Source organism: Sorex fumeus, unplaced genomic scaffold (assembly GCF_029834395.1).
Source record: "Sorex fumeus unplaced genomic scaffold, SorFum_2.1 ptg000098l, whole genome shotgun sequence".
Classification (NCBI taxonomy): Eukaryota; Metazoa; Chordata; class Mammalia; order Eulipotyphla; family Soricidae; genus Sorex; species Sorex fumeus.
The window spans coordinates 26,503,381-26,527,347 of record NW_026606155.1 but is presented as its reverse complement, the minus strand read 5'-3'; the positions used below and the strand labels follow the sequence as shown (position 1 = coordinate 26,527,347).

Below are 23,967 nucleotides of genomic sequence, written 5' to 3'. Positions count from 1 at the left end.
ATTATTATTATTTTGTTTTTTGGGTCACACCCAGTGATGCACAGGGATTACTCCTGGTTTATGCACTCAGGAATTACTCCCGGCGGTGTTCAGGGGACCATATGGGATGCTGGGAATCAAACCCGGGTCAGGCCACGTGCAAGGCAAACGCCCTACCCGCTGTGCTATCACTCCAGCCCCTCTCACAGTGATTTAATAAAAAAAAAAGTTTTAAAGAAAAAAAATGCTCTTTGGCATAGAGCATTGATGTGGCTGCTGTTTTTCCTCATTCCTGATTGGGAGATGGCAGCACAGAAGGTCAGAGAGAAGTTTGCTGCTCCAGTTCCCAAGATCTGGGCCGTCCTCAGCACAGCTGTTGGAGACTAAGGTTAATGTTGGTTGCTACTCTTCCCTCAAGCCCTGCAGACTGCTATCAAGCAGTGACCCACAGCCTGTCAGTCAGGTGGGGCTTCCTTCAAGCTCCGAACTCTGACAGAGTCTTTATCCAAAGCCTCAGAGCAGCTTTAGTCAGGTCTATTTAATAGGCATACTTGACTTTTTCCTGTGATTTCAGATGAAGGTTTTTAACTTTTACTTTCCGTATTTCTTGTCAGACCCCATCCCCCAAAACTGTGTCGCACCACACTGCTAATGACCAGCAATGGGAGTGGAAGAGCAGCTACGCCAAGGATGCCAAACAAAGCTTTCTACATAACGTGCACTATTCTAGGCTCCAGACAGAGTGCAAGGCAGGTGCTTTCCCCACACCATAGATGAAGAGTTTGGAGCTCTGAGCAGGTAGACAATGGCCAAAGATCCTGGTGCCCTGATTGGCTGAGGAGGGTATAGCCGGGATGCCTCATGCATGCGGAGTGTACCAGAATGGGGTCTAGAAGCCCATCGAATGGAAGGAATCAGACTTCAGAGGATGGAAAGGAGCCTCCATTTCAGTTTCTGAGTTTGGTTTGCCCTGGGCTCCTGCAGCTTGTTTTTCATCAGAAACCTAGCCTAGATGCGACCTCTTCTGCTGTCAATGCTTTTCCGCCCTGCTCACAGGTCCCGCTTAGGAGAAAAACATGCTAGCTATGACCATTTAAGGCGGGGGGTCTTGGAGACCAGAAATGCTAGAGAACATGGACTCTTGAGAAAACGAATTTTTTGGTTTGAGGCCACACCTGGTGTTGCTCCGGGCTTATTCCTGGCTCTTTCAGGGATCACTCCTGGCGGGGCTCAGAGTGATATGGGGTCTTGGGGATTGAACTGACAGAACCTTACCCACTACTTCTTTGGCCTCAAGGCATGAAAATTTAATGAGGTGGCTAGGGAATTGAGATGTCTGTTCCCCTCAGAAAGCCTATGCCAGAATCCGCCAGCATACACTGGCCTGCTTAGTGCTTGGGTGTGCTGGCGTCCAGATTATACTTCTCCAAAGGCAATCATACATACTTATTTCGGTTGGAAATTGAGATTTTACCTGAGGGGGGTTTAGAGAATTTTGGTGATGGAGTATTCCAGAGGCCAGTCAATCTATTGCATATTCAATGCTAGTTATGTGGATTTTGAAAGTTGTTTTACCCATACAGCATCTCACTCCTTCCATGACAGAGACTTCCTAATAGAATATCTCGGGCACTGCAACCCCACTCCCAATACCCCCCACCTCCCCCAGCTTTCTTAGACTACAAAGACATCTCTAGGCCTGAGATCTCATGTTGGCACTTAGGTTTCTAGATATTTTACTCTTTCTCGCTTTGATAAGGGATGTGTGTGGGGGTGAGGGCGGCGACTAAGAAAAGCGCAGGATGGGAATGGGGACTGGATGGACTAACAAAGGCAGATGGGGCAGGAGACTCAAGTCATTTTAAATACTAGTTGCCCCTCTGTCTTATAGTGCTTGTGTACAAGACAGTCATGGTTCACATAAACCTACCGAGCAAAGGGAAGTGAGCAACTCCTGCTTGTCCCTGGTCATGTTGGCACAGGCCCCAGTGAAGGCAATGATCACTGCCTCTGAGTCTGCATTCTGGGAAGCACCTCACCGGCTCAGTAGCCATGGTGAAGTGGAAACCAGAGGGCAGATGACTTAAGACTTTCTCTCCACTTTTCTGTTGTTGCACGTGGAACACACTGTTCTTTTAAGAAAGTGACTTCCCAGCCTCTTACATTCAAGATATTTCATTCTTCCCAGCCTCTTACATTCAAGATATTTCATTAGAGTATGAGTCCTTAAAGGTAAATGAACGATCCCACCTGACCCACACCATATGTGCAAAGCTGCAGCTCCGTTGCTCGGGGTCTGACTCCCTGAGCCTTATTTCACACTGAAGTTTCAAACCTGCATGCAGCCCTCCTAAGATATTAAGGAAGGGCACAGCCTTCTTTTGGAAGAGTGTTTTTCCCACAGGAGTGTTGGTTGGCCAAGAATTTTCCACTGAACTAAAGGAGGCAGCTTTATGGTTAGGACAGATGCTGGCTTGTTGTTCTTTAAAAGCAAACAAACACATTTGCAGGGCCAGGTTGTGCAGGGATTAAGTATGTGGCTGATTGTGGATTGATTTCTGTCACTGTGAATGATGCCCTGAGCCCTGCCCTGCGAGGAGTGACCCCTGAGTATCTGTACTCAGGAGTAAGCCCTGAGCACTGCTGGGAGTTGCCCCCAACCCAAAATAATTAAGTAAACATTTGCAGTGCATGTCCTGGGAAGGGGCAGGAAAAGCAATCTGATATCTGGAAACATCTTCTGGGCTGTCTATATAATGGCACTTCGCTGCCTCACTCTCTTAGCTCTAAATACCAGAATCTTACTCTCCCATGTCTGCTGAAGCAGATGTCTCCTCTTACCCTATGTTTTGCTGACCAAATTATGACCTGTGTTTCAATACCTACAGCGGACAATAACCACTGGCAATGGATGTGGAGTACCACAATGTTTCTTCTATTTTTCAGCGTGATTTTGAATCAAACGTCCAAGGAGGCAAGAATTAAAACAGGAAAGAAATGAAGGAGGGGTGTCCAAGCAACCACATCTTCCCTGGAAGAGAGGAGAAAGCCGTGAGAGGTGAGTAACAGGTTTATTTGCATATACACAAGAGAAGAGCTGGCTTTGCTGGGAGAGGAGGGGCTTGTGAGGAGGTAAGGCTTCAGCAGAGGAAGGCTCCTTGACAAAGGAGGGCTCCCTGTTAAAGAAATCAAGCACAGTTGTAACCCTTCATTTGCCCCAAGTCAACTAGTCATTTAATCCATTTACCTGCTGTCCCAGAAACACTTACAAAACCAGGAGGAAATCAAACGGGAGAAACAGTTTTACATATCCAGACTAGTCACTTAAAACTTTATGTACAGGATGCAGGAAAAAAAAAAGCCACTAGGAGGCACTTTTGAAGAATTCTAATTAGTGCCATCTGTCCCGCTAGTGAAAACACCAACTGTGGAAGAACTTTGGGATTAAACATGCCCCTAATGTTGGGGCCTTAATTCTATAAGTTTAGGTGAGAGGTTCCCAAATTTATTTGGCCTACTGCCCCTTTTTCAGGAAAAAAAATCATTTTGCAAACGCTTGATAATATACCTTCTCTAAAGGTAGAAAGAGGAAGCATCACCCAGCTCCAAGAGAACGAGACCACCACAATTCCAGTGCCAGGGTCCCCTCAGGGAGAGCAGTGCCACCCTCTTCGGGAAACACTGGCATAGCAAAGGAACCTCGGAAGTGATTCCATCAGGTTTCCAGGCCCACAACCAGAGCTAGATTTCTGGAATTGGACAGCGTTTCTCAGCCTACTCCTATGCTATCTGGTAGGGCCTGTCTCCTTGCAAGTTGAACCAGGGGTGCTGTGAATAGTCTCCCCCAAAGAAGGAAGGCATCCTTGCTAAAACTAATCTTTCTTGGATATAGCCGTTGAACCAGAATGAACTTTGACTTCTCTTTTGAGTACCCAAACAAGGTCAAGGTTCTTAACATGGAAAGACCAAGCTCTGCATTTGGGAAATGTAACTACTAAGTGGCCAGTTCCCAAGTGAACTTGAACATTTTTTTTTTCCCTCTAGAAAGAGAAGTGGACTATCTTTAGAGAACTCAGAAGAGACTATCTACGGATTACATTAAGTAAAATAAAAACAGAAAAAAAAAAAAACGGGTATGCTGACTAGGAAGGGGAAGAGAAACACACACTGAGTGATGGCATATTTTTTTTTGTATACAAAGGATTAAAAAAGTCCAATTTAATAAATTTTGGAAAAGCAAATGTAAAATGACTTGGGCTTATAAAACCAGAATTTACAATTATCTGTGAATAGTCAAAAACAAATCATAGAACCATTTTGATTACAAATCCACGGTAATTCTAATGGTTACAGAATCTCTTCCCCACTCCCCCGGTGAGATTACAGCTGTTAAATTACACGCATCCCCACCGCTTATATATGCCTCATCTCCTCCTAAAACAGTGTGTTCACACCCAAGTCACATCATACACACCAGGCACATCTTTTCTTTCACAAAGCTTAGCAAGCCATCTCCTTTTGGCTGAGTTCAGCAACTTTCTTTCCTTTTCAATAAGCCCCTTTCCCCTAGAGCCTAGATCCTCCTAGTCTTCCTCTTGGACAGGTTGCCTCCCTTTGGGTCAAAGTCCCAGGCAGGAGGCCCTCCTCTACTGGGAGGGCAGAGGCCAGACCCTCACGCCAGCTCTTCCCTGTTGGTGCCAGCTGGGCTCCGAGCTGTTTAGAACTTTAGAGTTCACACACAGGACAGTGCTCTCTCTCCCCATCCTCCTCAATTCTTGTCAGTTTCCTCTGCCTTTTTATGACCATGATGCCAACAAAGTTGCTGGTCATTCATTGGTCTTCCTGTCTTGTTTCACCTTGCACTGATAACCAAGTGACTATAACCATCGCTGCAGTGCTGAAAAAAAAAAAATCTCGATTTTTTTTTTTTTGCCTCCCCTCCATCTTTAACTATCACAATAAATACAAGTCTCTTCTAGGAGCCAGAAATCTAAGTCAAGAGTGCTCCCCTCGTGGAAGTCTCTCTCATCATCGTGGCACCCTGCGAGCACCTCATCGGCCTCTTCCTCATCACCCTGGAGTGGTCCTGGAGCAACGAGCCCGTGCCCGGCCACCAGGCAGTGCAGCTGATCATCTGGCCTCGCCCCCGATCCAGCATAGTCCTGAGGCGGACAAGGAAAATGTGGCCTTGCCTCTCAAGTTCTGAGCGCAGCCACAGCCTTCAAATTTCCCTCCTGTGAAAAGCAGGTGGTCCTTGAGTAGACACAGCTCAGGGGAGACTATCGGGGAAAGCAGAGTCAGAGGCCTGTGGGCATGGGCCTCTGTGGGGCTGCCCATCTGGGCCGAGCAGGATGCTTCAACCCCAGCCCGAGGCTGCTCTTTCGAATCTGGGAAATGTGAATTAGCTGGTGGCCACTTTTAAAACTTGAACGAAGAGTAAACTGTCCCCGATCTAAGTTAAATTGTGAAATAAATGGAAGCATGCTAAAAAAAATTTTAAAAATAATTAAAAAAAAAAACAAAATTAAAAAAAACCCACTGACTTCTCTCTCCTGTCCCTCTGCCTATTAAAAGACCTACTAACTAAGAATCTTTTACTTAGAGATGCCTTCTGTCCTGCAAGATCTAATCTGAATACCACAGTCTCCATCAACTGTAAGCCGGAGGGAAGATGCCAATCCATCTATTCTGACCAATTCTTCTGGGTAGAATGAAGTGAATACAACAGCACACTCTGCTTTTCATTGCCCTTCCTTACTGCACCTAGAACTTCCACTTGAGTAAATAAAGCACAGATATCTTGAGAGTGGTTTTTCCTCCTTGCAAAACACACAGATGTCATCACAGGGGCCAAGAGTGAGTGAGATTGCTAGCCTTCGTGTATCTATGGACTAGCACCTAACTGGTCAGTGTTACCCACAAGTAGTTCTATTTTACGGTCTCCATACTCTATGTGTGCACTCTCAATGTGCAATCAGTGAAATTTATCAGGGAACTATTTTCTCTTAAACCTGATCTTAAGAGCTAACTTCTCTCATCAGCTTTAAAACAATGTTTTAGTATGTCTAAGTTAAATGCTCAGTGAAGAGAAAACATGGCAAGGCCCTTTAGGAAAGGAGCCGTGCTTTCCTGCCAGGTCTCTTCTCCATTCTTCCAGCATAAATCCACACTGGCAGCACAATCTGATTTAGCAGCCATTCATCATTACGACCAGTACACCTTGGGCATGTAAACAGGGCGAGATGTGGATCCACTGATCCTTTCTGATGGAGAACTGAAAGAAAAGTCTATGAGACAATGAGCTCATGCTTGCCAGTGCACACACACAAGAACAAGTCAGACATCTCAACAAGGATTTACTTTAACAGGCTCTGCACAGGTAACGCTATGCTCAAGTCTCACTAGAAAGGCGTCACTTGGATTCCCCCCACCCACTTTTATTAAAACAGCACAAGCCAATGGTCAGCTCAACAGTCAGACCCATTGTTAAATAGAAGGGAGCAGCATCAACACAGAATTACAGGCCCTGGTTTTATGTGCCTTTAATACTTTTTTTTTTCCTTTTCTCTGTGTTCACTAAACAGGAATTTTTTTTTTTGTTTTGTTTTTTTGTAAAGCTACCTTCTGGGCAGCCCTTTATTTTCCCTTTTGTAGTTATCATGTTTTTAATTTCTTCTCTGAAGAAGAATTCTCAGAATCTGTATCTTCCAATTCAACTCGGTGCCTTTTGTGGCCACTATGACCATGCCCGGCTCTGTTGCTGTCCGTGTCTGGGGGCTCCGGGGGGTCCTCTCTCGTTCCAGCACTGGGGGCCTCACAGGCCATTTCAGACCCACAGCAATCCTTGTGCAAGAGGGGCCCCGCCATGGACAAGTTATCATGGTCAGTATCCGAATGTCCCGCGGAAGAGCAGGCCGCCGCCTCCTGCTCCCCGAAGTTCTGCCCGTTGCTGGGGAGGTGAGGGGGGCGGGGGTGCAAGCGCCCATTGTTGTGGTTGGCACAGATGGTCTCGAGGCTCCTCTCCTCGCTGTCATGGGGCTGCGTCCTGGGACAGCTGCCAGCCCCGCTGCCCACAGCGGAGCCAGACGTCTTGGGAGCAGGGGGAGAGGGCGTTTCCTCGGCGCGGCCGCTCAGGGCCTTGCTCAGGGCCTTTCCATTGAGCTTCTTGGTTTCAAAAGCGTGTTCTACAGACCCACCGTTGTTGGGGTCCGGGGCGGCGTCCTCGGGAGCCTCCGCCCGCGGGTGGCTGCCGCCGAGCTCGGGGCCGGGGCCACCGCTGGCGTTCCTGGCACAGGTCCCCTCCCGAAAGGCCTCCTTGGCGCAGCCTTCGGGCGGCTGGTCCTGGCTGCGGGGCGCCGGGGCCGGGTGGGCGCGGGCCTCCTGGCTGGAGGAGGGCGCCGGGCTGTCCTTGCGGCTGGTCCCCGCTCGGCCCTCGTCCGCCTCGGCCGCCGTCAGCGAGCTCTCGCCGTCCTTGCTGTTGGAGTAGGAGATGTAGGAGTAGCGCAGCCACTTGTAGGCTTTGTAGATCTTCCGCTCCACCGACTCGATGTCGGAGGTGGGCGACGCCCGGCTGGGCTGCACGTCCAGCGCCGAAGCGCCTCGCTCGGGGGAGGAGGTGGGAGAGGAGGAGAGGTCGTCCACTTTGATCTGGGGGTAGTCGTAGTTGTCCTCCCCGACGTAGGGGTCGGCGGGCTTGGCGGGGGCGCTGGGCCGCTCCTCCCGGGGCGCCTTCTGGCGGCGCCGCAGCGCGTTCCGCTGCCGGGTGGACGCGCGCCGCTCGTTGAGCTCCTCCTCGTCCTCGGAGCTGCTGGCGCTGCTCGAGCTGCTGGACTCCTCCTCCGGGCTGGGCGAGCGAGGCCGGGGGAAGAGGTCAGTGTCCAGCTCCACCTCGCAGGCGTTCTCCTCCGAGTCGGACTCGTTGGAGAGCGCCAGCAGGCGCTTGTCCTGGTAGCGCCGCAGGGCGGACAGGCGCTGCTGGCGCGCGGTGGCGTCTTCGCAGGCCGGCGGGGGCGGGGGCGAGGGTGCGGCGTTGGTGGCGGGGGCGGCAGCGGAGGCGGCGTTGGCAGTGGCGCCAGCGCCTGCGCCTGTGCTGGCGCTGGCACCGGGCACACGCAGGGGCCCCAGGTGGAAGGCGCTGTCGCCAGGCTCGTCCACGGCGGGCGGCGGCGAGCGGGGCAGCGAGGCCGAGGACTCCGAGTCGGTGTAGCCCGAGCGCTCGCTGACACCGGCGTGCAGCTGCAGGATGGTGCTCTCGCTGAGGTCGCTGTCCGAGTCGGAGCTCCAGCCCTCGATCTCCCGGCGCACCAGCGAGTCGAAGAAGGCCATCATCCGGGGGTCTTCCTGCACAGACTGGTTGGCGTAGTCGTGCGACAGGCCGCTCCCGCTGTTGAGCACCAGGCTGATGTACTCCTCGTGGGTGTACAGGCAACGGGAATCATCCTCAATCCGGCCATCCAGGTCTCCAGTGCATCCTGGCTGCTTGTACGGGCTCCAGATCTGCACAGAAAGCAAACACCAAACCAACAAGGGCTGATAAGAAAGCATCTACGTTGGCACAGATGACTAATTGCGATGCGGGGAGAGCTGCCCCAAGCCAGGACTTATTAATTGACTTTAAAAACACATTACTTCAGGGCTGTGTGTGTATGTGGGATGGGGGGGGGAGATGGAGAGGGCTGTGGTGGAACCAGCTCAAAGAGTGAGTATGCACAAAGGGTGAGTTATGCAACTGGGAGCCCCAGTTTGATGCCCATGTACCACACGGTCCCTGAGCACAGCCAGGACTTAAGTAACAAGTCATGAAGTGTAAAGGATTAAGTAAGGCCAGGGCTTCTGCGTGCAAAGCAAGCATCTCCCCACTCGAAATACCTATTTTGTATTATGTGGGCCACACACAGAAATGGAGGCTTCTAGAGTCAGATGTAGGGAAAAGCATGGTTTGGGACATAGAGTTTACCCAGAGTCAGGAAATCTGTCGGCCTATCTCTAGGTCCAGACTGATCACATAGCCCCACCCTCAGCCTCCTCTATCAGTAACTCAGAAATGAGCTAATGGGCCCCATAATCTCAGAGGATAAAGGATGACCTCAAGATTGGTCATTGTGTTTAAGACTCTCAAAAGCTCAAACTGTGCACCAAAAGGGACAGTGATTGCAAAGGAAAAGACTCAACAGTGAGTCTGTGATAACAATCGGTATACTGGCCTGGCACTCACTTTTCCCAGCTGCAACCTTTCCATTTTACTAAAAGGAATTGCTTACTGAGTCTTGACAGGAACAGCCAACTGCCTACACCACAGTTCGCTCCTGGACACGCAGGCATCGGTTACCCAGGAAAACTTGATTCTCTAAGTGGGGAAAGGCTGACTGGTTCCCTAACTTTTCTACTGGCTGCGGAACAAGTAGAGTACCACCCGAACACTTCAGTCTCACCCCTAACACCCCTTTACTACACAGTCAGAGATACGGATTAACAGTCAAAAATTGCAGAGTTAGGCTTCCTTCACCTAGGTTTGTCTGAATGCAAAAGCCCAACTTGACAAGTTGAAATAGTTATGCAAAAATGAAGTTCAAGGTAATTAAGCTGTCGCTGCAAATAAGAATGATTAGTGTCACCTGACTACCAGTCTGGTCCACAGAGTCTCTCAGGGAATCTTGGTTACATCAGCCAGTAGCCATGGCAACTAAGATGAAATTCCAGGCGAGCTTCTTGCCTGACAAGCTGGTGTCTATCTTTAGAAGGCACCCAACCCTGGAACACAATGGCCCTTCATTCCCTGTCCTCTATCAAGACAATGGCTTTGATTCCCCAAAGCTGTGTTGGGATAACTTACCTCCCTGTGAGGATTTTCTGTTCTATGATTTACTTGGGACTCCTGTAAGGGGACTCTCTTTTAACAGTTCCCTGTTCAAAGTCTTCTGTATTAGATGCTACTCACCACTGAACCCCAACTCAGAGTCATTCCTCCTTCAGTTCCCATCCCTACCCCCAGCTCCTCCCCACTTTCAGCTCCACAATTTCATGGCAGAGTCTTAAAGTAGTAGTACTCGAACTCTGCAGTACACAGGAGTCACTTAAAGGATTCTTACCTGTTGACTTCTGAGCCCCTCACTTAGAGATGCTGACTCATTAAGTCATGAGTAGCTATTAGGACTAATCCTTTTTTTTTTGGTTTTGGGGTCACACCTGACAGTACTCAGGGGAGCATGTGGTACTGGTTATGGAATCCATTCCATTCCTACTATTCCCAGACTGTCAGTCTTTAGTCTGTACAGAATATAGGAACAGGGGCCAGAGTGCTGGTACAGCAGATAGGCCCTTGCATGAGGCCGACTTGGGTTCAATTCCTGGCATCCCATACGGTCCCCTGAGTACCACCAGGAGTAATTCCTGAGTGCAGAGGCAGGAAATAACCCCTGAACATTGCTGGGTGTGGCCCAATCTGCCCCTATACCCCCTCAAAAAAGAAGAATGTGGGAACAGGGAGGACAGAGGCTTAGTTCCACTACTTCAATGGCACAAAGCAAATTACTTTACCCTTCAAAGTCTTTCTTCTCACAGAAAAAAATGAGAATAATAAAATGACATGGCTCAGAGTAAAGAACTCATATATGTGGTGCTTTCTCTTTTATTAGCAGCTAAATGCCTCAATTAGAAGGTCTCAGACCTAGCTTCAGAGACTTTAAACACCAGAAGTACTGACCATTCCCGTTTTGGCTTCATCCTTAGAATATTAAATGACTGGTCTGTCTGAGGGGTGGGGAAAGATGCCCAGTTATCCTTGGTCAGTCATACTGACTTTAATGCTAGGACCCAAGGATGCACTCAGTTCGGCCTGGGAGTATCAGGGGTCATTCCAGCCTTCTGAGAGATGCTCTAGTGCCCCCAGAGTTTCACCCAGTGATGCTTGGGGAACCCTGGGAAGCTGGACCACGGCATGTGTTTCAACCCATCTACTATCTCTCTAGCCTCAAAATTGTTTCTTTCTTTACAATGAAAGCCAACAACTCAAAAGCCCTGAAAACACAATTTCCTGTTACTTGTTAAATGTGCCCAGACAAGCCTCCTCATGAGTCAAGGTTTATTTCTCATAAAGGAGGACAAGCAGCTTTTTTTCTCCTGAGTCAAGTGAAAAGTTTAACTCAAAAGGCTGCCAAGGAAACAGATGCAGTTTAATTCTTATACGAACATCATCATGATGGAAAGCAAGTACCAAGTATCTGATGTACACAGGTGGCGATAACCTGCCTGATGGAGCAGCTCTCCAACATCTTTCACTATTATATTAACTTTAGAAATATCTTCACTTACTAAGAAAAACTAAATAGATAAGTTCTCTTCTACTTTGGCATCCAAGATCTTCTGGGCCACTTCATGCCAACCTAATCAGCTTTCTATCTAAAATTTTCTCTTTATGTGCCAATCAAGAAAAGATTTTTCAACAGGTCAGTCCTACACTTTCCAGCATATGCGACTTTATTTATAAACATTATGCTGGGCACACAGGGGGTGACCAACAAATATGTGTGGATTCCATAAAATAATTAAATATTCATTCCTTCTTTTTTATATTCTTTCTGTATTATGCTTCTTTTTGCAGTGTTTATATCTATCCTTCAAAATCTAGTTTAATTAGTACTTGAGATTTTACCCCAGAATAAAATATCTTCCAGAGCACTTAGTGTTTACTCCTGTACAATGACTACAATTTCCATTATCTATTATCTTCGTTTCTTGCTTCTTGTACTGAGTCACTAATTCCTGGGAGAACCTATGTCATCTTTTTTTTTTTCTTTTATAACCTTTGTGTTCCCCTGTAAGGCCCACTGCAAATGATACACAATACACAATACACAATATTTGTATCACCATTACGGGGTAATAAATGAACACTGGCTTTAGAGGGGAAAAATTGGCATTTATTCCATCTTATGTTTAACTGAAAAACAAACCCCTCTTTCACTAAATGTAAGCATTCCGGGGAAAGAGCTGTCAGGGATGTAAGAGACTCGCCCTGACAACAGGGATGCATAATGAATAGGAGCAGACCGCCTGGTAAAGATGGAAAGGTTTCAGACTGGAGTAAAGGTGATGATGCCCTCTGAGTCACCGACCCTTTCAAACAGAACACAGAAAAGTGATATAACACCTAGTCAGAAACTCAGGCATGGGTAACTCATCGGGTACTCCTGGAAGGCAAGTCACTACTAGCACGCTATCCTGTCAGACAGCAGAGAGATGCAAATAACTGTCTGAAGGTGCCAACTGTACTGTTGAAGGTTTCAAATAGCCGGACATGTCTTGGTAGGGCAGGTGTCAGACCCCTGGACCCTAGAAGCAGCAAGGTCTATAGTTCAGCCTGCATAATCTCATAGAGAAAATAATTTCTTCTCTCCCGCCCCCCCGCCCCCGCCTCTGAGTTCTTGGATCATTTCCAACCTATGATGTTTTGGGTAAGAATTCCAAGTCGACTTGACAGTGACTGGGGAGACTTAGCACAGAAGCATCCAGTGTGCGGTCACACAGGAACTTCCCTTTAGAGGAGGTGCCCAAGCAAAGCTCTCTGAGAAAGAGAATGACGTCAGGGGGCCTCGAGAGGGCATGCTTCTGTGCCAACCTATTAGTCACAGGCCATGTAAGGGGCAGGGCCAATTCAACGAATGCCCAAGTGAAGGTCTACTGGGATTGTCAGATCCAGCAGGAGCATCCGACTGCCTCCTGCCTGCCCCTGGCATGATGACTATACTGGCACACTGGGAAGAACAAGAACAAAAGACAGCACTTTACATTCTCTTGGCCACTAATGAGCCATATAATGAACCCCAGACAGTTTGTTCATAACTCAAATCTCATCATCTGTAAAAAGAAGATCATTAAAGCAATCTAGAAGTCCTATTCGAGCCCTATGGGGAAATGGACAATCATGAAAGTTAGTCCTACCTTAAAGGCCAACAAATCCCAAATGAAGGAAATGGGATTTAAGGGCAAATGAAAATACTGATAAAAATTTAACATTTTATTTCTGATAGTTTCCCTGCCTCAGATACAACTTGGTTTAACTCTGCATATTCAACCCTCCCCCACAACCCCAAATCCCATGATCAAAGAAAATGGAAAAACTACCAAATTACCACAAACCATTCTTTTTTTTAAAAAACTTTTCCCCCAAAACCTTCAGGTTTCCACAAACATTTTGAAAAAAGTTTTAACTTTTTGTTGTAATATCTATCCTTTCTAAGGATCTTGGGGGCTGGAGTGACAGTATAGAGGGTTGGGTATTTGCCTTGCACATGGCCAACTCGGGTTCAATTCCCAGCATCCCATATGGTCCCCTGAGCACTGCCAGGAGTAATTCCTGAGTGCAGAGCCAGAGTAACCCTTGAGTGCTGCTAGTGTGGCCCCCAAATAGACAAATAAAAGTAATTTTGTTACAGGGCCCCCCAAAGTTTACCACTTGCCCCCAATTCTCATTTTTTGAGGTGTGGAAAGGGCTACTGATAACTTGGAATGAGTCATGGGCAGTGGGCATCCTTCCATGGATACGGGACAGGCTGGATTTCTCATCTGCAGGTTATAAAAATGTTATTTTTTGTTGCTGTTGTTTTGGCAACACACGGCTATGCTCAGGACTTGCCCCGTGTTCAGGGATCACTCTTGGAGGCCCCCTGGGGACTCTATGTTGTGCCAAGAATCAAACCAAACTGGGTTGGCTACGTGCAAGGCAAGAACCTTACTCGCTGTACTATTTCTCTGGCCAAATATTCTTTGGCACAGTTGAGTTCATTTAATCAATGCACAGTTGGTATGAGTATTGAGCTAAATCACAGCCACACAGCATTTTTGGTAAGCCCTAAGACAACTCAGCTCTGGCTGCTGGCAGTCACCTAGAACAATGTCACATTAGGACAGCCATTAGGACAAAGTTCACACTGGGTAAGCAAAAGACTCCTGGTTTCCTCCAGACGAGGTTTGGAAAGCAAAATTGGTCAGACTCAAAGTCAGAGGCCACTGGATATTACTGGCACACAAGGCAGTGTCTGGAACACACCCTGTATCAAAGTGCAGTAACTTTCTTTTGTTTTGGGGACCACACCTGTGGTCTGGACTCCTTGCTCCAGGGCTCCTCCCAGCAATGTTGGGTAGACCGTGCAGAGATAGGGATCAAACCTGGGGATCCTGTATGCAAAGCACAAGCTCAAGACCATTGAGCTGTCTCCTTGGTGCCTTAGTGGCTACTTTGAAAAAAGGTCTTCCAGGAAATGTTTATACACGCTCCTTGAGAATTTTGATTGACCTCTGATATGCTAAGTGATAGGTTGTGAGTGATAATTATTTAAGAGGACAGGAAAGGAAGGTACCTCACCTTGATAATCTTCTCTACACCAGAAGAGCAGATCATGTAGGTATGGGGATTAAATCGAACCTGGTTAACAATAGACCGATGCCCTTTCAGCACCATGAAGGCTCCGTTGACCACCCTACCAATGCCACCTGGGAAGACAGAAGAAAATAAACACAAACGATCAAATGATGAAATGGATCAAGGCAAACAGGTTCCAGTAGTGGCAAAACAGTACCGAAGGGGAGCCAAGACTTCATTAGCAATACCACTAGCAGAGTGCTTAATCTCATAGATCAAGTTGGTATGGAAAAAGGAAGACGAAATATCTCTCAACCTATGTGTTCTTACCAACAGTCTTTATTTAGTCTTTTAAGCGAGGCCCACATCCACCCACTCAGATCTATCGTCCATGAAGCCCAGCTACTTAAAAACATTTCTAAAATTTTTTCTTTACACTCAAGATAAATTCAAATGTTACCTTAGAAAAAGACAGTCATGAGCAATAGGAGACAACCATTTGGGAGCTGTTGGGCAGCTGAGCCAGGGACACACAGAATCAGAAGCAAAATGTTAATGCGAAAACGTATCTCTGGGGGCCAAAGATACAGCTCAGTGGTAGTGAATGTCTCCTTGTAGGTGTCCCTGGGTTCAACCCCCTGGTAGAATACAATGACATGTACTTAAGAATTAAAAAAAAATTCTGACCCATCTGTCATATGATGAGGCCAGGGAACAATACACAGAAAAGACAGGAAAAAATAATGGAGACATCCTTACCAATGCCCCTTACCCCCCAGCAACGGGAACCAAGGATAAAGAAGAGAAATTTAGGTTCCTTTCACATTAAGGTTTAGGTTACTTTGATTTCTCAATACTTCCAATCTAAGTATTGAGAATATGAATTAGAGAGCAGGACAAAAACAACGACAACACAACAAAAACACACCATGTACATAGGGTCAAAGTGATACAACAGGGGTTAAGGCACTTGCCTTGCAAGCAGCCACCACAGGTTTAATCCCGGATACTGCAGATGGTCCTCTACACAGAGCTCTATGTAAGCCCTGAGCAAAGACAGGTGTAGCCCCCCCCCGGCCCCAAACCCCACCATGTATGGGTAAAAATCAAAGATCAATCATAAAAGCGGTATCTTTGTTTCTATTCTGGTGGTGCTCAAGGGACCTTGTGTGGTGCCGAGATTTGACCCAGTGTCACAGCTGCAGTTGCAGTGTGTTGGTAGACAAACACCTTAGCTTTTAGACTACCTCTCTGACTCCTTTTTCTTCTTTTATTATTTTGCTATTTTTGAAATTAGAAGTCAAGTAATATTGCAAAGCTCTTTGTTTTGTTTTCACTGGGTGCTACACCTGGCAGTGCTCAGGGAACCACAGCACTGCCAGGATGAAAGCGGGGTCTGCAACAGGCAAGGCAAGCACTTTATTCCCCGGACCATTTTCCCAAGGCCTTAAGGATCATTCTGGAGGCTTTCTTCTTCAAAGTACCACAGGCCTGGAATTTAACATAGATGAAGATGTCGTAGTTCCTGATCTTGGGATAATCTGAAAGGTTCGTCACTGGTAAAAGGTCTCTCACCTCCACAGAACACAGGCACCCTGTGTGGAACAAGGTTGCTTCTGAGCAACCATGAATAGCTCAGTGCACAAAGGCTCAACGCATAGCCGCTGGTCAACTGGCAACATGTGATGCATCCACAAACAAAAGAGCTCATTGATTTGAACAATAGGTACTTTCTTAGTCTTGCCAGGAACATGAAACCACTGGGGCAGAAAGTATCATCAGGTAGTTTCAGTTCCATGGACATGTCTCCACCCCACTCCCAAGTCTACCTTATTCAAACATTCATTCCAAACATTTCTGGTGATTTCAGAGTCTTGGAGGGAAAATTACTACATCATCTTTTCCAGAAACAATCTGGTTCTGTTCTGCAGAATATATATATGTATGTATGTATGTATATGTATAACACATATTATATGCATTTATAAAACACATATCTACACATATACATGGTGTGTGTTTATCTATGTGTCTTTATATATACACATATACATGGTGTGTTGTTTATATATGTTTTTTTTAATCTTTTTCTCCTCCCTTAAAAATTTTTTTTGACTTTTTGAGTCATATCTGGTGGAACCTGAGGCTGACAATGCTAGGCTCAGAGGTTTTCCCCTGACAGGGCTCAGGGGAGCATGTGATACTAGGGATCAAAGCTGTTTTCCCACATGTAAAGCAAGTGCTCAGACCGTTGAGCTATCTTTCTGGAACCTCTTTACTGTCAGCTACATTATCTATTTTATGACATTAAGATGTTTCAGACTGTCCCTATCTTCTCCTTGGTGGTGCCAGCTTAGCCAGGTCTAGAAGCTGACTTTATTTGATGAGTGACATAAAGGTTCTTTCCCTAAATTTTCCCATATTTGACATTATTTTTGTTTTGGGGCCACACCAGACTGTGCTCAGAGCTTACTCCTAGCGGTTCTTGGGGGGATCATATGGGGTGCCAGAGATAGAACCTACGTTGGCCATGCGAGAAAAGAGCCCTACCCATTATACTATTTTTCCAGACTCCCATATTTGACACTACTAAATTCAAATTTTCCAGGGTGAATAAAACATTTAAAGTTATCAATGTCTCAGTCTAACACCAAATTATTTTCACTGTCAAATTTGTTAATAAACCATAGAGGAAGTATAGCCATATAACCAAAATGCAGACTCAAAAACACTGAAAACATGAGATCTAAGTTGCAATTACTGGAATTTTGTAATGTACCAAGTTGAGAGGCAGGGATGGGACTGGGGCTGGGGTGGGGAGGGAACATGGTAATACTAGTGGAGGAAGTCAACACTGAAGGTGGGATTGGTGTTGAAATATGCCTAAAACTCAAATATCAATAAATTTGTAAATAACAGACCCTTAATAAAAACTTAAAAATAAACCAGAAAAAAAATTGCTAATAAACCATTAAAAAAGAGTAAGTCACAGATCTGGTATTTATGGAGGAAAAGGATCACAAAAGGTTATGCACCATGGCATCAAGGCAGGCTGTCACTAATGGGAACGTACAGGTAGGCTGAGCACATTGGGTTCCAACTTGGGATGGGAGGAGGAGAAGTAATTGGAGCCTATTCATAACAAAAATAAAATGAGCAAATTAAGGAAAAGGATCCATGGAAATCCAAAACCATTTTCCTCATAAAGAGATCTTGGATATCATCACCCGCAAAGAGATCCTCTGCTCCTCTCTCTCTCTCTCTCTTTCTCTCTCTCTCTCTCTCTGGATTTCACCCAGCAATGCTCAGGGGTTACTCCTGGTTCCGCACTCAGGAATAACTCCTGGCGGTGCTCGGGGGACCATATGGGATGCTGGGAATCGAACCCGGGTCGGCTGCGTGCAAGGCAAACACCCTACCCGCTGTACAATCCCTTCCATCCTCCTTTCTCTTTTTATGGTTTGGAGCCACACCCAGTGGTGCTCAGGGACTATTCTCAGGGTGGTACTCAGGGGTTGCTCCCAGAAGAGCCTGGTGGAGGACAGAGTGCAGAGGACTGAACCCAGGTCTTCAGTATGCAAAACAGGTGCTTATCTTCTCTCTGGACCTAGAGCCAGAATTTGAACTAGTCTGGCTATAATGATTAATACTCTCTTCACCAATATAGCAATTGCCTTCAAGAGATAAAAGGGTTTTAATAACAAGAGTCAGAAGTTCAAAATCGATTTCTAAATCTTTCTGATGCTTATAAAGGAAGTTTCTTTTTAGAGCCATTCCTGGCTCTTTGCTGGTGGTGTATCGCTCTTAGCTGTGCTTGGGGGACTGTGTGGTAGCAGGGATCAAATCAGGGCTTCCCACATACATGTGCCAGTCCACTGTGCTACCTCACTGGTTCTTAAGCCCCAAATGTAAAAAGAGGTGGGAGTAAGGCAGAGAGATAATACAGCAGAGAAGGCACTTGCATGTCATAAGGCTGACTTAGGTTCAATCACTGGCATCACATATAAGAACCCAAGCCCCACCCAGAGTGACCACTGAGTGCAGAGCCAAAAGTAAGCCTTGAGCATCACCCAAATGTGGATCGAAAGCCAAAATAAAAAATTAACGGGGGCTGGGGGGTAGAAAGAGACTATCCAATGAGTCAATTTGAAGCAGTTAGGTACGCTCTATCATATCTTGTATCACCATAGGATATTTCATCATAATTCCAGCACGACATATTCTCTAAAAGTAGAATTGGATCTTGTATACTTAGACTATGGGTACAATGCTTGAATTAATCCCTTGTTGAATTGACAGTTTTTGGGGAGGGCAATTTTAGACTAAGTACCACCAAAGGAAGACAGAGAGAGTATCTATGGTCTTAATAAACTCCCATAGAATTGAAGTTTGCCAACCAAACTGTCTTTCATTTAAAGATTACTTGGAATAATTACCAAATTTTGAGATCTAAATAAGTGATTGGTATCAATGCTAGAAAATTCAAACAAATAGGAAAATTGTTCCTACTGCTTTCATGAACTGTGATTTCCTTTTGTTAGCATTTTCATCTTTATATTTAGGATCCATTGTCCCACTCAAACTGGTACCAAGGGAATTTGAGAAAGAAGAGGAAATTAATAGAATCAAGTTACTAATGATAAAACTGGTACATGAACAATTATTGCTGTCATTTGTTTAGTAACCAAGGGTATGTACACAGAACCATAGCAATGACTGTCCTTTAGAAAAGTTCTCTACAGTTCCTATTTCCTGGGTTCTAGATTTCAAATGATTGTGACTGCACAGTTTCGATACAGTGATTTTAATAGACCTGGATTTATGCAAACGAGATAGGCTTTCTTTAGCCTGAAATTACTTAAAGACATCAATATTACTAAGAAACTGCCTAAAGAGAGGGCACCGAGTGCTAGGTTAGGTAAAGGTAAAGGCCCTCCCGTTGATTGTCGATTTGCTCGAGCGGGCCCAGTAACGTCTCCATTGGAGACTTTGTTGTTACTGTGTCTGGCATATCGAATAGTCTCGGTAGCTTGTTGGGCTCTCCGAGAGGAGCGGAGGAATCGAACTCGGGTCGGCCATGTTGGCCGCTTGTAAGGCGAACGCCCTACCCGCTGTGCTATCGCTCCAGCTCCTTTGATTTGACACTAGTTCGATTCTTCACCACTGCGTATGGTTCCCTGAGCAATACCAGGAGTGATTCCTGAACACAGAGCCATGAGTTAGCCATGAGCACTTCTTGGGTGTGGCCCCAAAACAAAACCAACAGAACTTGGTGCCTCCCTTCCACTATTAATGGAATTACCCCGCAATAGCAGAACCTAGTTGGAAGGAGTTAGGAAGAAAATATTTTCCCCAAGAACTACATAACCATCATTTTTATTTTTTTAAATTTTTAAATTTTTTTTGCTTTTGGGGTCACACCCGGCAATGCACAGGGGTTACTCCTGGCTCTGCACTCAGGAATTACTCCTGGTGGGGCTGGGGGAACCATATGGGATGCTGGGAATTGAACCTGGGTTGGCCGCGTGCAAGTCAAACACCCTACCCGCTGTGCTATCTCTCCAGCCCCACCATCATTTTAAAAACCTAGATAATCTAACTTTTCTATGGCTATGGGTGAAGAGTCTGGTAAAGAAAACTCATCCTATGATTGAATAGTGGGTACCAATGGCTAAATTTATATATACCAAAGAAAAAGCAAATAACAGGGATAAAGAAACTTTTTTATTTCAATGACTCATTCTTGAGATGTCATTTATTTATACAGTTCCATAAAAACAAATCATCATTTTCAACTTTTTTGTTTTTGGGCCACACCCGGCAGTGTTTAGGGCTTACCCCTGACTCTGAGCTCCAGGGATCACTCCAGGCAGAACTTGGGAGACTATATGTCGTGCCAAAGGCTGAACCTGGGTCGGCCCCATGCAAGAGAAGCACCCTAACAGCTGTACTATCTCTCCAGCCCCACTAATCATCACATTTCAATCTTCATTCACCCCCCTCCCCCAATCATCTGCTCTGGACAGTTCTGTCGAACATGTTTGTACCACCTTGTAAGTTTCTTTGTAAATCATGGCCAAAGTTTCTATGTATTTATATATATCCACATGTATTCATATTTCCCTTGGTTGAGAGGGGATACTGTAAGAAAGGGTGTAATTCACCTTATCTATCTTAGTGCAAGACCTCTGTAAACAAATGAATGGGCCATCTTATAGGGTTCTGGCATCAGGGCCTCACTCACTACTCTTAAGAAATCCCAGACACCAAAGGATGTAGAAATCACCAGGCTCAGAGCTCTGGTAAAGGCCTTTCTACAAAGATATAGCCAAATGCCCTCACCCCCAAGAAAGTGAAGGGCTGAGGCTACAGAGACTTCCTCTCTTTTCCTAAGCAACTCTTTCTATACCCGCTAGGAACTGGCTCTACTTTTCCCCCTTTTGGTTCTGGTTTTTGGGTCACACATGGCAGGGGCTACTCCCGGCTTCGTCCTCAGCGGTCACTTGTGGTGTTACCTCATGAACCTGTGTTGAGAACAAACCTGGGCCTCTGGCATGCAAAGCATGTACTATAGTCCTTGAGCAAATGCAAACTGGACAAAATACCTTTAACCTGTCAGTCCTGGGAATCCCCTCCCCCCCTTTCCTAGAATTCATTCATAAATATGCTGGACAAACACCGTTTTGAGAAAGATAAAAATAAACAATGGATCATAACAAGGAAAAGTTGTGAAAGCAGTAATAAAAAAACCAAGGACAGAAACCAGATGAAAGAAGGGTCTGAAAGAAAACAAATAAAGACAGCAGTAGATAAACTTGCCTCCAAACTTAACATTTTTATCTCTAATCCAGATCTTACTTTTAAACACCACACTTCCATAATTTAAACTGTATATCAATAAGTATACCAGGATATTTGAGAACATAGTACCTCTTTTCCCCCAATCTAATTCTGATGTTTTTGCCTTCAAAATACATCTGTACTCAAATATATATATATGTATATATATATATATGTATTGCCTTGGATAATCATCTGCATTAGGAGAGCCTCCTGCCGTCTGTCCCCATTTCTATCCTTGGAACCCCCACTCCTACCATCTATCCTCAAACTCAATAGACAGAGTACTGCTTCACTGTTAAGTAAGTCAGATCATATCACTCTTCTGTCCAGAATTCTCTAATCATCGCCCATTTCACTCGTAGCACTTGCTTACATGACAGGACAAGGTCTCTGCCACACTCACCTCTGTAACTTCATCTACTCTATTCACTCCCTCCCCCCACACTGCTTCAACACATTAATTTTCTTTCAGTTTTTTTTTTTCAAATATCAGGCATGTTCTTTGGAACATTCACACTGTTCTACTGAAATCCTCTTCCCCCAGATTTCTGCATGGCTAATGCCCCTCACCACATTGAGATTTATTTTGTTTCTTGAATGTAACCTTCTCAATGAAACCTTAAGTGAAGATTCTTATTTAAAATTGTATTTCCACAATATGGACAGTCCTTTAAAAACTAGAAATTGAGCTTTCGTATGACCCCGCAATACCACTTCTGGGACTATATCCCGAGGATGCAAAAAAGCACAGTAGAAATGACATCTGTACCTATATGTTCATTGCAGCACTGTTCACAATAGCCAAAATCTGGAAAAAACCCAAGTGCCCTAGAACAGATGACTGGTTAAAAAAACTTTGGTACATCTATACAATGGAGTACTAGGAGGCTGTCAGGAGAGATGAAGTCATGAACTTTGCTTATAAATGGATAGACATGGAGAGTATCGTGCTAAGTGAAATGAGTCAGAAAGACAGTGACAGACATAGAAGGACTGCACTCATTTGTGGAGCATAAAACAATGTAACCTGAGGCTGACACCTAAGGATAGTAGATACACGGGACAGGTAGATTGCTCCATAGCTGGAAGCCTGCCTCATGAGCAAAGGGGAGAAGGCAGCTGGAATAGAGAAGGGATCACTAAGAAAATGATGGCTAGAGGTATCAATCGGGATGGGAGATGTGTACAGAAAGCAGATAAAGGACCAAACATAATAACCTCTCAGTGTCTGTATTGCAAACCATAATGCCCAAAAGTAGAGAGAGTTATGGGGAATACTGTCTGCTATGGAGGCAGAGGAAGGGTGGGAAAGGTGGGTTATACCGAGGATATTGGTGGTGGGGAATGTACACTGGTAGATGGGTGTTTGATCATTGTGTGATTGTAACCCAAACATGAAAGCTTGTAACTATCTCACGATAGTTACAATTCAATAAAATTTAAAATAAAATAAAATAAAATTGTATTTCCCTGGTTCTATGAATACCACTTCCTATACCTCTTATATTCTGCATTATTTTTTCTTTTCCCATAGCAATTTTTATCATTCAAGTGTAAAAAGTGATTTATTATTCATTGTTTGTTTCCCCCACATGTAATGTAATAATGTAAGCTCCACGTAACAAAGTTATTTTGTTCCTCTGCTGTACAGTAAGCCTCTAGAACAGTGCCGAGAACATAGTAGGTCTTCAGTAAATACAATGAGTGAATGGAAAGAAATCAGTGTACTAGACTGGGACTATAAACATTCAGGGAAAAGCCATCTCCATTAGTAGACTCCATCTTCCAATAAACTGATCACATAAACCCTCTATCTTTTTCTTTTGTCGATTTGGATACTTCTTGACAGTGTTTTGGGAGTTCAGAGAGACACAATCAGTGGTGGTCAGAGGGCTACCCCCAGTTCAGTGCTCAGTGCGGTGCTCAGAAGACCATTATGGGACTCCTGAGTGGAAGCAAGCACTCCAGTCCCTGGCACTATCTTTGGCCTCATCATAGAATTTTTACTCTTCTAAGAGAAACAAAGGGACTAAATTCTTACCTTATTCTCCATAGGCCTTTGAAACATCAATTCCACAAGAACTTTACTGATCCTCCAAATCTTTTCAAGCCCTCCTCAATTATCATATTTTGGTTTTGTCTTCTGGGTTCTGGGGCAACACCCAGCTTGTCAAGTTCAGGGCTTAATTCTGGCAATTCTGGGGATTGAACGGGGGTCAACTGTGTGCTGGGCATGTGCCTTACCTCTGTACTATCTCTCTGGCTCCAATTATCTTTTTTTTTTTTGGCCCACTTGGCTCACTCCCCACCCTTGCCTTTTTTTTCCTTTTTGCTTCTGGGTCAATGCTGTGTTTAGGGATCACTCGTGGGAGTGCTCAGGGGACCATAGTGGAGCTGGGAATTGAACCTGGATGAGCTATGTGCAAGGCAAAGAGACATATCTGCTGAACTATCTCTGGCCCAGAACCCATTTTTGGGGGGTTTTGTTTTGTTTTGGGGGCCATACCTTGTGGTACTCAGGACTTACTCCTGGCTCTGCTCATGGGAACTGGCAGGCTCAGGGAACCATATGGAATACTAGGGATTAAACCCCAGCTGGCTGCATGCAAGGCAAGTGCCTTACTTGCTGAACTAATTTCTCCAGCCCTTGCAGAATCCATTTTTTAAACTGAGCAGTGACCACAACCTTTTTTTCATGCCTCTTAGAATGGAAAGTCTGAGGGCACAAAAATGTTTCTCTTTCAATTACCCACAGAGTTTAGCACAATGTCTTATCTAAGGATACT

The 23,967-nt window shown here is 45.4% G+C and overlaps 1 protein-coding gene across 4 annotated transcripts in view; it reads right to left on the bottom strand.

Annotated features, from left to right (window-relative positions):
• Positions 1 to 4,158: 4,158 nt before the first annotated feature.
• DCAF5 (DDB1 and CUL4 associated factor 5) overlaps positions 4,159 to 23,967 on the bottom strand; it is a 120,855-nt gene continuing 101,046 nt past the window's right edge. For all 4 annotated transcript variants that reach the window (XM_056134359.1, XM_056134360.1, XM_056134362.1 and 1 more), the window contains 2 exons: positions 14,342 to 14,469; positions 4,159 to 8,475 (listed from right to left, as the gene is read on the bottom strand). In XM_056134359.1, coding sequence (XP_055990334.1) covers positions 6,637 to 8,475; positions 14,342 to 14,469 — 1,967 coding nt within the window. In that variant the 3' untranslated portion in view covers positions 4,159 to 6,636. The remainder of the gene's footprint in view (positions 8,476 to 14,341; positions 14,470 to 23,967) is intronic.